A 15,040-nucleotide genomic window follows, 5' to 3' on the forward strand; every position below is an offset into this window, starting at 1 on the left:
AGTCTCACTTTATGGCCCTCGTTAGAGTGCCGTGGCGTCACATGGCTCACAGCAACCTCCAACTCCTGGGCTTAAGCGATTCTCTTGCCTCAGCCTCCCGAGTACCTGGGACTGCAGGCGCCTGCCACAACGCCCGGCTATTTTTTTGTTGCAGTTCGGCCGGGGCCGGGTTTGAACCCGCCACCCTCGGTATATGGGGCCGGCGCCTTACGGACTGAGCCACAGGCGCCGCCCTATGTATTATTTCTTTTTAATTTCTTTGTTGTTGTTGTTGTTGTTTTTTTGTGAGGCAGACTCTCACTATGTCACGTCACCCTCCGTAGATTGCCGTGGTGTGGTGTCACAGCTCACAGCAACCTCCAACTCTTGGGCGTTAATGATTCTCTTGCTCTAGTTTTCTTTATCATCACAGCCCACTTGCTATGGAGCAGCAATTTACCTGCCAGGTTCGAACTTGAACTCGGTTTGGCTCCACTGTATAAACGTTTTCTTCATGCATTGCTAACACTGGAGACTCACACAGGAAGGTACCTAAGATGAAAAATGAACATCAGGACAGCAGCAGCTAATCTTTTCATGCTTCCTTAGAGTTTAAGAGGCATTCTCACACATTCGTTGAAGCCCTCAACAGCTTTGTGAGGGAGGCATTGTTTGTATCTTGCCAAGGAAGAAAAGAGGCTATGAGTACAAGCAACTGCCCAAGGCCATAACCAGCAGCGACAGTTCACGCAGGTTCTGGGCCTGATGTGGAGACTCAGTGCTGGCCTTCTTGTCCTGCACCTCTCACTAGAGGTGTCTCTTGTTTTCTCCTACTTGGTGACTATTGCTTCCACAGCATCTGTAACAGCACAATCATTTATGCAAGTGTCTGCTGAGCTTATGAGGAACTTTGAAGCATACCAGCCCTGGTGTCTGGCTCTATTTCTTATCTAGTTGGGAGAGGATGACACACACAAACCAGAAACTATCTCAGCACCTGCTGTGTTGGTCCTGTTGGGGAAAATAAGAAAATCATTCTTGCTCCTAGGGGGTCTACACTGAAGAAGGGAGAAGACATGAATTATCAGAACAATATAGGGCAGAGTGTGAAAATATTGTAAGAGAAGTTTAGGCAACAAAGTGTTACAAGACAAAATCAAATATTGTAGGAAAAATCTAAGTGAGAGAAGTGATAAATATCCCCAGAGAGGCAGGACGTGTTCAAACAAACAAGGGGGCGGGAGTGATGACACTTGGAACAGTACGATGACAAGTCCCGTGAGACATGAGAGCCCAGAGATCAGAATGGTTGAAGGCAAGAATTGCACAGAAAGAGGGCAAGCTGAGGGAGCACATCTTGATGGCTGTGTCACTGTAACAGTCTGCAAAATGTTCCCCTAAGATATCAGGTCCTAATCCCCGCAACCTGTATTACCTGGTATGTTATAAGATGTGAAGGTGAGATGGGGAGATTATGCTGAATTTTCCAGGTGGATTCTAAATATAATCGTAAGTGTCTCTATAAAAGGCAGGCAGATTTTGGACTGGGGACAATATGACCACAGAGCTGAAGATTAGAGTTTTGTGACCATGAACCAAGGATGACTGACAGATGTCAGTAGCCAGCAGCAGCAAGAAAGAGAATCTCCTCCAGAAGACTCCAGAGGAAGCCTGTCCCTACTGAGGCCTTGATTTTTGCCCAGTGACATGGATTTTGAACTTCTAGCACCCAGAGCCATGAGAAAATAAGTTTTTCTGTGATAATTTGTTACAGCAATCCCACAAAACTCACATAGGCAAGTGCCACAGACAGGAGGCTAAAGGCAGGCAAATTAAATGGACAGTGTTAGAGAGATGGATGGGATGTAAAAAGGTGTTTGAGATTGAAAGAGTATCTCTGAAGAGCCACCCTGAAAAATGTAGATAGTAGTTGGCCCTGATCAAGACACCATGAGGCTGGGAACATTTCAGAAGACATTTCACAAGAGTGTGTAGCCACTCCCTCCCCTGGAAGGAACTTCACAAAAGCACTGTGGTTGTTTACGCTCATGGAGCCTTAGTTTTGAGAGATTTAGGAATCCAGGAGCCAGGAGGGCTTGCTGGCCCCCATCTCGCCACACTTTAACTCCTCTGGCAGTATAGGGCAGAGTTGCAGTGCTGGCTCTAGAAATGTAGGCACAGCCACAAGGACTGACCCAAGTGCCTATCCAGCCCCTGGGCCACCTCCTGACCATACTACAGGCACCAGCACCCCTCTCGCTGGGTGCTGAGAAAATAAAGCTGGGCACTGTGAGTCTCCTCTGTGGGGCTGAAAAGATCCCCACCTACCTGCATTCCGTAAAGTGGTTCCAGAAGGCTCAAAAATCACCACCTGTTTTCCATTCCAGACAGCAACAGCATCCTAAAATGAACAGAAAAAGTGAGATGGAGACTGTAGATCCCACCACACACCTCCAGACCCTTCTTTCTCCTTTAAATATTCCTGAATGTTGCTACTCCATCACACTAACATTGGGTTACTGAGTCCTTTGTGGACATAGATTAAGGATGTTTTTCATGTTATGTAAAATACCCCTGAGTTATTATTATTTTATAAACTTGATGTATATGGAGATCTTCAAGAAAATAAAATAATCCAAGTGGAACTATGAGTGCCCAACCTGCCACCCAGGCCCTTGCTGTCCTGAATTGCCCACCAACTGAGCAGGTCTCTTGTGTGGGTTTAAAGATCCGTCATCTGACCCAGGTGTCACTCTGGTAGTCACCTTGGTGGTGAACACTCCACTGATGTGCATGTCCACGTGCAGGCTGTGTGCTCCCCCCGTGGATAGGAAGGACACGTTGAGTAGGCTTGGGGAGACCTGCACAGCGGCCACATGCTGGTGAAAGTGCGAGGCCATGGCCTGCTCGCTGAGGATTGACACGGAGCTAACATTCTTTACCGCTAGGAGGTTCTTCTTGGAGCCCCACTTCATTTCCATGTTGGAAGAAAAAGAACCAAATGTGTGAACAAAGCAAAGGAAAGATACAGTTAGGGGAATGTTTATACACATAAGGAGTCATAAACTATTTTTTAAGCACCATTTTTTCTTGTTTAAAATGGTTTTGAAAACTTTTTACAAAGGAAAAAATGCATGCTTTGTAGAAAAATTTCCAAACATTCATACTCAAGACTTGAGATTCAGTGGTGGTGAACACTTCGCTGATGGGCATGTCCACATGTAGACACCTGTGTGGCTATTCTCACTGGCGTCTATTCTGACTGGGGGGGGGGGTCTTCTAGATTTGTTTTTCTAAGTGTGACATAGGGATATTTATGTTTTATAAATGGTAGGCAATTTGCATAATGCATTAAATCACCCAGCTTTCCTCTCCCAATCTATCTTTGTTCAGTTTTCAATAAAAATTAGAACTATGAAAAACAGGAGAAAATGACCCACATATAGGAAAAAAACAGACAGGCACCAGAAACTCCCATGAAAAGGTCCAAATGTTGAACTGAGCGAAGACTTTAGAGTAGCCACTTTCGATTCTGAACCAATCCCCATGCAGAGTGTAGTTAGCTTAGCTGGCGAAGGCGGCCTGAGCTCTGGGGTAGCCTGCTTTCTTCGGGACTCTCTTTCCACCGCGGTCAGCATGAAAGCCTTCAGTCTGGTAAGGTCCGTTAGAAAAAACAGTCTGTTGGACCAGAGCTTGGGCATTTCCTGGAGCAAAACCCAGGTGGACGACCCTATGAGCCTGCTGTACAACATGAACGACTGCTACTCCAAGCTCAAGGAGCTAGTGCCCAGCATCCCCCAGAACAAGAAGGTGAGCAAGATGGAAATCCTGCAGCATGTCATTGACTACATCTTGGACCTGTAGATCGCCCTGGACTCACACCCCACTATTGTCAGCCTGCACCACCAGAGACCCGGGGAGAACCAGGCGTCCAGGATGCCACTGACCACCCTGAACACGGACATCAGCATCCTGTCCTTACAGGCTTCTGAATTCCCTTCTGAGTTAATGTCCAATGACAGCAAAGCACTCTGTGGCTGAATAAACAGTGTTCATGACTTTTTTTTTTCTTTGCACAACAACAACAACAAATCCACGGAATCTTTTAAGGCGCTGAACTTATTTTTCAACCATTTCACAAGGAGGACAAAAACAAGTTGAATGGACCTTTTTAAAAAGAAAAAATAATGGAAGGAAAACTAAGAATGATCATCTTCCCAGGGCGTTCTCTGACCTGGACTGTGATATTCGTTATTTATGAAAAAAACTTTTAAATGCCCTTTCTGCAGTTGGAAAGTTTTCTTTATATACTATTCCCACCATGGGAAGTGAAAACGTTAAAATCACAAGGAATTTCCCAATCTAAGCAGACTTTGCCTTTTTTCAAAGGTGGAGTGTGAATACCAGAAGGATCCAGTATTCAGTTACTTAGATAAAGTCTTTTGGTCAGAAATTACCTTTTTGACGCAGGCCTACTGAATGCTGTGTATATATTTACACATAAATATATATATAGAGAGAGTGAAACCTTGTGAACTCTTTAATTAGTTTTCTTGTATAGTGGCAGAGATGTATATTTCTGCATTAAAAAGTGTAATGATGTACTTATTCATACTAAAACTTTTCATAAAAGTTTAGTTGTAAACTTAACCCTTTTATACAAAATAAATCAAGTGTGTTTATTGAATGGTGACTGCCTGCTTTATTTTAGAGTACCAGTGCTTTGATTTTTATTATGCTATGTTATAACTAAACCCAAATAAATTCAAGTTCAAATTTATGTAGACTGTATAAGATTATAATAAAACATGTCTGAAGTCAAAAAAAATAAAATAAAATAAAGTAGCCACTCACGATGTGTTCAAAGAACTAAAGAAACCAGGCTTAGGGAAGCAAAGGAAGGTATTATGACAATGTCTCACCAAATAGAGAATACATATAGACAGAAATTATAAAAAAGAATCAGATCAAATGTTCAAGAGAGATTACAACATATGTCCACACAGTAAAACTTGTACACAAATGTTCACAGCAGCATTATTTAAATATTTATCACCTGGTGAATGGATAAATAAAAAATGTAGTCTGTCCATATAACAGAATAGCATTCAGCCACAAAAAGAAATGAAACTCAGGCAGTGCCTGTGGCTCAGTGGGCAGGGCACTGGCCCCATGTACGGAGGGTGGCGGGTTCAAACTGGGCCCCGGCCAAACTGCAACAAAAAAATAGCCAGGTGTTGTGGCGGGTGCCTATAGTCCCAGCTACTTGGGAGGCTGAGGCAAGAGAATCGCCTAAGCCCAAGGATTTAGAGGTTGCTGTGAGCTGTGATGCCACAGCACTCTACCGAGGGTTAATAAGTGAGACTCTGTCTCATAAAAAATATGAAATTCCGGCACATGAAACATCATGCTAAGTGAAATGACTCAGACACGAAAGAACACACACTGTATGATTCCTTTGGAAGAAATGTCCAGACCAGGCAAATCCTTAGAGACAGAAAGTTGGTTGGTAGCTGCCTAAGGCTAGAGAAGGGGAGAATGAGAAATGACTGCTAAAGGGTACAGATTTCTTTTGAGGTGATGAAAATGTCTAAAATTTATTGTAGTTGCAAAACTGTGAATATACCAAAATCTATTTGGTAGGTGTGTTATATCTCAATAAAGCTCCTTTTAATATACATATAGATATATATCAATGGAAACAGATACAGACAGAAGGATGGGTAGACAGGTAGACAGAAAAATATGAGTAAGTCCTTAATTGTTTATCTGCAATTTGAAAATCCAAAAGGACTTAAAAACTTTTTTTTATTACTGTTATTTTATTTTTATTTTTATTTTTGTAGAGACAAGAGTCTCACTGTACTGCCCTCGGGTAGAGTGCCGTGGCATCACACGGCTCACAGCAACCTCTAACTCTTGGGCTTATGCAATTCTCTTGCCTCAGCCTCCCGAGCAGCTGGGACTACAGGCGCCCACCACAACGCCCGGCTATTTTTTTGTTGCAGTTTGGCCGGGGCTGGGTTTGAACCTGCCACCCTCAGCATATGGGGCCAGCGCCCTACTCACTGAGCCACAGGTATATTGAATAACTGATAAAAATAGGCCAATTACTTCCTCTACTTTTTTTTTTTTTTTTTTTGAGACAAGGTGTTACTCTGTTGCCTGGGCTGGAGTGCAATGGTTCTATCATAGCTCGTTTTAGCCTTTAAGTCCTTTCTCAAGTGATCCATCTGCCTTGGCCTCCCAAGGTGCTGGGATTATGGGCTTGAGCCACTACGCCTGGCCACTTCCCCTGCTTTTGTGCAGTAAAAAATGAGTGCCTTAGGTGCTCTGCAGAGTCATACCTTTATTTGCACGATGTTCCCTTCGAGCTCGGTGGGGGTTTGAAGTGTCCACCTGTCCTTGCCCTCCCCACCTCGGCTGCTTGGAGGGCCCAATGCTTTTCTCCACATGGCTACCCGCCCTTTATTGGTCCCAGCTGCAAGAAGCCCTAGAGGTGAGAACAAAATGCGTATTAACTGGTGGGAAGGAGGAATAAAAGCAGCCATGGGCTCCCTTCTCTACTACCTCTACTCTGACAGCCTTTGCCCTGTCCAGGGCCACTCTGGCTTCTCTGCTGGCTGTACCTTTCCTCACAGATGCTTACTACTCTCTGGCAGGACAGTGCTAGTGTAGGAGCCACTGCCTTTTCTCTGTATTTTTCTGTTGCCTTGAGCCTTGCTTAGGGCTGCCACCGCATGCTCTGATGTGCTTAGTATGCAGCAGGCACCAGAGGAACATAGCTCTGACTCATGTATCCTTTGAGCTCTGGCTCTTTCTATCCTTTGTCTAAGTTACACATATACTCCCTGCACTGTCCTTCTGTGGGGTTTCAGGACAGACGCATGTGGTCAGTTTGTCACCTTTTGACCAGCCCCTCTAGTCTTCCCATGAATGACACAGCTTCATAGTCCCCTGCTCACCCTTGGCTGACTTTATTCAAATGACTGATGTTAGTCATGACCGAGTTTCTCTTCTCTGAATAGCCCCCAGGTTTCACCATGTTTATTCTGCAGCCTGAGCGCCATGCTTAACGCTGGCTTTGCTTCTCTTGTAGCAGGCTGGGAAGTCTCACCTTTGACCTTACAATAACAGACACAGTTTATATTCTCTCCTTTTTCAAAACCAAACTTCTCGTCTGGGCTCAGTATGTAATTCTCTCCTCGTTCCAAATCCCAGAATCTACAACAGAAGGAAGAAAGCCCAATTGGTGGGGCTGAGTTAGTGGCATTTCCCTCTTCTCTGATGGTTTCATTGAACCTGTGGAGCAAATATTAAAAATCAGGAAAAAGACATGTTTTTATCAGCCTCCTGATACAGATGAGTGCTGCTGTCACACTTAGGACTCTCTCAGGCCCTGTTTATAACCAGAGAGCAGCTGTTAACAACAGGCAGTTCTCACATGCACATGGCAGGGGTCACAAGAACACAGAACTCCAACCACATGCAGCAACAGGAAAGCCCCGTAGTACTGACCTGAGCTCAAGAACCTGAACACAAGCAAGACTCTAATAAATGAGTCCATAAGAAGCCAGCGAAGAGATTCCATAGGTAGACACTGAGATGGTGTTACTTGTCAGGGCAGGGAACATGGAAGGAGATGAGCACAGCCAGCAGGACTCCGGAGGTCTCTAATGGTCTTTTTTTTTTTGTCCTAGATAGAGTGCTGTGGCATCACAGCTCATAGCAACCTCAAACTCCTTGGCTCAAGTGATCCTCTTGCCTCAGCCTCCCAAGTAGCTGAGACTACAGGTGCCCACCACAAAGCCTGCTTGGCTAGTTTTTTCTATTTTTAGTAGAGACGGGGTCTCACTCTTGGTCAGGCTGGTCTCACACTCCTGAGCTCAAGCAATCCACCTGACTTAGCCTCCCAGAGTGCTAGGATGTCTCTAATGTTTTACATGGATGTGTCCATATATGAAAATTCATTTCAATAGGTGCATTTCACTGTGTTTATGTTACACTTCAACACAAGCTTACTAGAAGAGCCTGATCCTGATAGAATTCCCATCCGGGGGCACTGAGAAGACAAACTCTCACCTGAGGACGCTTTCCCCTATGGCTGTCACAAGAAGGCTGCCCTCAATCAAAGTGATGTCTGCCCGGCGACCTGTTTTCCCACTCAACTTTACCTGCATAAGGAAAAAACCAGAAAAAAGCATGTTGCCCTCATGGAGACTGCCTTGTCCAGATTTCATGAGCCTGGAGACTCTGGTTTTCTGTGAATTCATGGAGACACAGCAAATATAGGAAATGCAGGGCAAGTAATGGACACTGAGAAGCACGCTGTGGTGTTCAGGATGCACAGGCTGAGACAGCCGCTCCTCACATAATATTGGATGCTGAGTGCACAATGTGGGGCAGGCCCCCATGAGTGACTGTTTCCAGAGTGACTACCAAGTGGGGCTGGGTGCTTCCATTCAGCCATGACTGCAGGCTGGGCAGGTCTCACCATCCCATTTTGCAGAGAAGAAACTTATCTAGGGCCCACCAGCCAGTAAGCAGCTAAGTGGGGTATCTGAAGCCAGGTGCCATGGACTGCACTGTGTCCTCCCCTAATTCCTATGTTGATGCCTAACCCCCAGTGTGACTGTATTTGCCTATAGAAGGTAATTAAGGTTAAGTGAGGTCATAAGGGTGGGTGAACCCTTGATCTGACTGCAGCCTTATAAGAAACACTAGAGCGCATGGGCTCACTCTTACCCTTCCTGTCCCTGTCCTCCCATGTGAGGACGCAGGGAGAAAGTGGCTGTATGCAAGCCAGGCATGGGGCCCTCATCAGGAGCCAAATGGACCAGCACCTTGATCTAGGGCTTCCCGCCTCCAGAACTGTCAGTGAGAGTAAGAGTGAGAAATGTCTGCTGTCAAGCCATGTAGTCATGGCAGTTTGTTATGGTGGTCCTAGCTGACCAAGACCCAGGCCCATGTGACTAAGTGACTGCATTCTCAACTGCTGTTATAGGATGTAGAAATGACCATCTTAAAGGAAAAAAATAGTTCTATAATATACAAGAGTATCCTTATGGAAGTTTAGTGTTCTCTAAGGAGGATGTATTCTGTTGGTATAAACCAAGAAACTAAAAGAAGGGCGGCCAAAGGCAGGGTCCTACACTGGAGGGCATGCCTCTGATGCCTTCACATCAGGCCTCCCAAATAGGAGGTGGTCCCAGAGTGCCTTAAAGGATATTCAGTGCTTTTCAATAGCCACATTAAAACATCTACTTCCCTCCCCACGAGGGAAAGTATAACACACACCCATTAGGTAAAGCAACATGCACATGTGGGTAAAGGGTGGACAGGAAAGGCTTTGGTGCTAAAATCTCACCAATGGAAAGTGAATGATGGACATGAGCTCTCAGATGGCTAGTGAGTCTCTTCAATGCCTTTTTTCTTCACACAGCTGGAAAACAGGTACAATGGCACCTGCCCCACCTAGCTCCATTGGGAGGGTGAATGAAAGGCTGAGAGGGGAGCATGTTACCCTTCATCATGCCTCATGTCTGTCCAGGGGGCACGGCCTGGTAGCAGCAAGCCCAGGCTGGCTCCTGACACTCCCCACATTCCCAGTGATATGTAAAATCCCCATCTTTGGTTTCCCTTACCTATGAACTGAACATTGTATAACAAATAATGACACTAAATAGCTATGTTACCCACCCTAAATAAAGATGATAGGATTTTCAGTCTTGCTAATCAAGAAAAGTAACAGTGGTAAAATAAGACCTGAGAGAATCTGGCCCCAAGTTTTTTTTTTGAGACAGAGTCTCAGTATGTCACCCTGGGTAGAGTGCCATCGCATCACAGCTCACAGCAACCTCAAACTCTTGGGCTTAAGCAATTCTCTTGCCTCAGCCTCCCAAATAGCTGGGACTACAGGCGCCTACCACAACGCCTGGCTATTTTTTGTTGCAGTTTTCATTGTTATTTAGCTGGCCTTGGCTGGGTTCAAACCTGCCATCCTTGGTGTATGTGGTTGGTGCTGTAACCACTGTGCTACAGGTGCCAAGCAATGGCCCCAAGCTCTTGACCACGACTCCACATGGACTGGAGCTGTGAACAAATCCTTTGGGTGCTCCCCTTGCCCTGCTTTCCCACCCACCTTCATCACTTCTTCGGCTTCGCCCTCAGGAGTCACCACGTACAGAGACAGCAAAAGATTCTCCGTGACGACCACCAGTGCCTCTCTTTTCTCTATGTAGAACAGCGTTTGGATTGAACTGCCTGTGGATGCCACCTGCACAGTCTTGCCCTTCTCATCCACGTAGTGTACCGTCCCTGTGGGCAAAGGCAGGTCACATGGGAAGCTCCTGTCTTACCATGTTTCTGTGAGCAAAGCTACTGTCTTACTATGTTTCCACGAGCAGCCATTTCTATCTACTTAATGTTTTCAAAGTAAAACATCTTCATTATATAAATTTAAAAACAAGACATTTCCCTATCATCTCACAGGTCTATCTCTGAAATGATCTGTATTTCACTGCTTCAGATCTGCCTTGAGTTGTCGCTGTTGATTCTTTCTTCATCGTCTCAGAGGATTTTAATCTCCACACTGTTGACCCATCTGATTCGACAGCCTTGGCACTCTTTGTTCATCTCAGTCTGCTAACTTTAGGTGTGCTGTGTCCCCCACTGAGGCCCTACCTGACAATCCCTCTGTGGCCCCCACTCCTTGTCCCTTCTGCCCAAGGTGCTGCTGCTGTCTGTCTGCATCCTACCAGGCTCATTCTGGACATCCCTCTCAACCTCCACTTCAGTCTGAGCTTTAGGAATCCGCTATCCCAAGCCTGGAATCTTTGAGCCCCTCCAGTGCTGCCCAGTGCCCCAGCTGCCTCCTTCCTTCCCTCTGAGCTAGGTAGGTAATGCTCCTGTAAGTTCTCAGGGAGCTTTGTCCAGGAGCCTTTGCACCCTCCTATCTCCTGTCATCTTATCCAAGGGAATAATAGGTTCTTATTCCTCTAAAGAGTGCAAGGTTATCCAGAGTCTAATCAGCACTTTTATAGGCAGTAAGTAGGCAGACACTTCATATGCTGTTTTCCACATATGGAAACTGCACAAGGACCAACTTGCCCCCAAAGCCTAAAGCTCTTGAGCAAAGGGCAGGGATCCAGTCCCCCAGCTGGGCTCCTCCAGAGCTCTGCACACCCCTAATCTACCAACACTTTTCCCTGATGTGCATCACCACACCATTTTCTCAACTCTTCCTGAGTGGCCCTTGTCCTTGCACACCCCCTCCTGGCTGCCCCCAAATGCTGTATCCACTTGGGATATCCCTCTAGGGTACTCTCCCTCCTTTGGCTCCATCTCTCTACCCTCTGGAATGAAAGGTTTCTCATATTCAAAAATTAAAGACCACACAGCCTGGCTGCCATCATCTGTTCTTCCTGTCAAGATTAAGCTACTTGGTAAAACCAATAGTAAAAGCCTCCTCTTTCTCAACCCCAGTCATTTTTGTGCCACTCTCATCTCCTTGGTCTCTTCCAGCCACAGATATACTCGTGAAGCTTTGTAGAACTATACAAGAATTTCTTTTAAAAAAATAGAGATGGAGTCTCACTATGCTGCCCAGGCTAGTCTTAAATTCCTGGTAGCAGCCAATCCTCTCATTTCAGCCTCCTAAAGTGCCGGGCAACTCATGAGCCACTGCACCTAGCCCAAGATTCTCTTTTAACTTCACATTGCATTTATTCTAGCCTTAGCTGGGTAGCCTTTCTGTTGTATACACTGAGGAGGAGGAGCTATGTTAGAAGCAAAGGGTGCCTAGTGCTGCCCAACCATCAAAGGCTGGCTGGTGGCTACTGGCAGAAGTGAAACCCCCCTATTCTTCTCATACCTCATTCCCAGATCATGGCTGAGTACCTGCCATACAGTCAGTGCTTAATAATGACATAGGCTGAACAACAGGAGTGCCACAAAAAAAATCTTTTCAACTCTCTGTTGCTTTGCGGTCAGAGTATAATCACTGATTAAAAGCATATTCATGAAAGCCCTTCAAATACAAATAAAGTCCAATGTGTTGCTTTCAGAACCGTGCAAAGTCATTCTCCGTATGCTAGATAAATACCTGTGGAGAGTAGTTGATGCAGCATACTAAGACTGGCATGCATGTAGCCTGCTAGTATTTTAGACAGAAATGGCATGCATTAGCTTAAAATCCTTATTATATATTAAAACACTTTGACTCCCTAGAGTCAGGACCTAAGCTCCTCACCGTCCATCAGACTGACAAAAAATGACAGCCCCTCCGGAGAGCCCATCTTTAGGAAACTTCCAAAGCTGCTTTTCCTCCAGTTAAACATGTCCAGGGCTTTTTCATCGCCGCTCACAGCTGCTTTTGCCAACTGAACCAGGTCCCTGAAGTAAAGTAAATATGACACAGAAAATGAGACTCTTCTGCCCCCTCCAGGTCAGAAGCAGCCCCCCACCCTTCCCTCAGTGGGAAAAAATGCACAGTCACCATGTGAGTCCCACACTTACGTGCCCGGAGGGGGTAGCCGGAAGATGCAATGAGTGAGGTGTTTCCCATACTCGTATTTCAGCAGGGGTGTCCCCTGGACCCGACCCCTTTGGTCTAATCTCCATAAAAGCAAGACACCAAGCTGGAAAATCCCAATACCACATGTATAGTAAATATGTACGTACAGAATGAATGATGGAAATCAAACTGTGTATGGAATACATACTTATTTTCTTGCTAAACATACTAAAAGGTTAAAAAAATCCTTTTTCTGGGCAGCACCTGTGGCTCAAACAGGTAGGGCACCAGCCCCATATGCCGGAGGTGGCGGGTTCAAACCCAGCAAAAAAAAAAAAAAAAAAAATCCTTTTTCTAAAATTATAATACTACATGTATACCACAAAAATTTCAAATACTTTCAGTGTTTAAAGAACCAAAAACTCTTCTATGGACCAGTTCTCCATAAGAATCTCACTTCCCAGAGATAACAATTGCTATGTAGGTTCAATTTTTCATTTTATTTATTTTATTTTTTGAGACAGAGTTTCACTTTGTTGCCCTTGGTAGAGTTCCGTAGTGTCACAGCTCACAGCAACCTCCAGCTCTTTGCCTCAGCCTCCTGAGTAGCTGGGACTACAGGCGCCCACCACAACGCACAGCCATTTTTTTGTTGCAGTTTGGCCAGGGCTGGGCTGGAACCTGCCACCCTCGGTATATGGGGCTGGCACCCTACTCACTGAGCCACAGGTGCCGCCCATGTTCAACTTTTTAAAATCAACTTTTAATTTTAGAATAGATTCGGATTTACAGAAAAGGTACAAAGATAGTGCAGAAAGTTCCACATCGTATACCAAGCTTCTCTATTATAGATATTAGGTTGGCATGTTACATTTTTTTTAGAATTAATGAACTAACACTGTAACATTACTGTTAACTAAAGTCCACTCTATTCATATTCCCTCAGTTCTTCCCTAATGCCCCTTTTCTGTCCCAGAATCCAGGACCCCACATGACATCTGGTCATTGTGTCTCCTTAGGCTCATTGGGACAGTTTCTTGAGTATTCCTTGTTTTTGGTGACCTGGACAGTCTGGAGGAGAGTTGAACAGGTATATTAGGGGATGCCCCTCTATTGGGGCTTGTCAGTTGTTTTTCTCATAGTTAACCTGGATTGTGGGTTTGAGGGAGGAAGACTATCCAGGTAAACGCCTTTTCCTCGCATCATATCCAGGTGTCTGCTGTACAAACAACTCATCCGTGCTGCTCTGGACCACCTGGTGGATGGTGCTCTGTTGGGATTTTCCCCTGACAGTGACCCTTTCCCCCACTTTCCACCCTGTACTGTTTGGAAAAAAGACACTAAGTGAACCATACTTAAGGAGTGGGGATTTATGTTCTATCTCCTCAAGAATGGAGTATCTATGTAAATTATTTGAGAGTCTTCAGCACAGGAGATTCATCTTTTCTCCACCATTTACTTATTTATTCAGCCAAATATTTATAGCTGCATGGACTCATGGACATTTATTTACTGTGTCTTCTGGATGACAATCCTGGGCTGCCTTACTTATTCTGCTGTTCACTTTAGCCATGGGGAGCTCTTTGGTTGGCTTCTGTGTCCCCTTGACGTGCCCCCCCCCGGTGGGTTTTGTAAGCTTTTCCTCACTTTCTGGCTAAGATTCTCTAGGCTCATTTTTCTATCCACGTCTCTGAATCAGCCATTTCTTCAAGGAGCCTAGGTTCCTTTTATTGGAGAATGGCATTAGAAATTAAAATCTGAGTGCTCGATACTGTATATTCAATTTTAAAGTCATCAAAATCTCAAATTAACTGCACAGACAAGTTTTAAGAGAAGTTCAAGGGAGAGAGATGATGACTGTCAGAAGTGGCTGAGGAGGGGTCCCATGACCAGCAGTATGTGTGAAGCTTGGTGAATGGCAGTATTTCATATTTCAACTGGAATCTGTGCATTTGGTGCCCAAGACCTCTCCAGGGCTGTTTTCTGGCTCAAGGTTTGGGGGGCATTTTAGCATATTCTTCTTCCCACCCTCCTTTCCATCAGCATTGACTCCAAGATCCCCAAATGCATGATAATGTCATTTTTATTATATACAGGAATAGGATTTTCAAATAATGTCAGATTTAAAGGGAACTTATATAATGAACCTCTAAGAAAAGTTCTGAAAGATCTAAAATATTACATAACACATGAATGTATATATCATATGAATACTGCACGGGTCATTATGAAAATTTTGAGATACACAGAAATCAAGAAACATAAAAGCCGTGTGGATGGAAACAAATAAAGCCCTCCCAGCAACACTGATAAGCCAAGGAAGTTGAAACTTGCACAGGTGAATCAGAAAGGACAGTTTTGGAACTGAATATTTAATGGACCATAACACTGTCTCAAAACTTTTGTAGAGACCTACGTAGTATTTATAATCAAACAGATTCTTCTTGACTCTGTCAACTTGACAAAGACAAGAAAAAAACTATTGGTGTCTTTGTGTTCAGTAATTTAAAAAAAAAATGATGAGACATAATGAGAAAAAAACACAAA

The 15,040-nt window shown here is 44.7% G+C and overlaps 2 protein-coding genes across 4 annotated transcripts in view; one reads left to right on the plus strand and one right to left on the minus strand.

The window, feature by feature from the left end:
* Window positions 1-15,040, minus strand: part of IFT140 (intraflagellar transport 140) — a 99,687-nt gene that overhangs the window by 72,601 nt on the left and 12,046 nt on the right. For all 3 annotated transcript variants that reach the window (XM_053557826.1, XM_053557827.1, XM_053557824.1), the window contains exons 4-12: window positions 12,496-12,617; window positions 12,230-12,372; window positions 10,121-10,296; window positions 8,062-8,153; window positions 7,097-7,203; window positions 6,327-6,472; window positions 2,745-2,948; window positions 2,308-2,380; window positions 440-531 (exon numbers count right to left, since the gene is read on the minus strand). In XM_053557826.1, the coding sequence (XP_053413801.1) occupies window positions 440-531; window positions 2,308-2,380; window positions 2,745-2,948; window positions 6,327-6,472; window positions 7,097-7,203; window positions 8,062-8,153; window positions 10,121-10,296; window positions 12,230-12,372; window positions 12,496-12,617 (1,155 nt within the window). The remainder of the gene's footprint in view (window positions 1-439; window positions 532-2,307; window positions 2,381-2,744; window positions 2,949-6,326; window positions 6,473-7,096; window positions 7,204-8,061; window positions 8,154-10,120; window positions 10,297-12,229; window positions 12,373-12,495; window positions 12,618-15,040) is intronic.
* Window positions 3,548-4,070, plus strand: LOC128562672 (DNA-binding protein inhibitor ID-2-like). Its single transcript, XM_053557881.1, has one exon. The coding sequence runs from the start codon at window positions 3,616-3,618 to the stop codon at window positions 3,841-3,843; it is 228 nt and encodes a 75-aa protein (XP_053413856.1). The 5' UTR covers window positions 3,548-3,615; the 3' UTR covers window positions 3,844-4,070.

This window comes from Nycticebus coucang, chromosome 12 (genome assembly GCF_027406575.1).
Source record: "Nycticebus coucang isolate mNycCou1 chromosome 12, mNycCou1.pri, whole genome shotgun sequence".
Taxonomy (NCBI): Eukaryota; Metazoa; Chordata; class Mammalia; order Primates; family Lorisidae; genus Nycticebus; species Nycticebus coucang.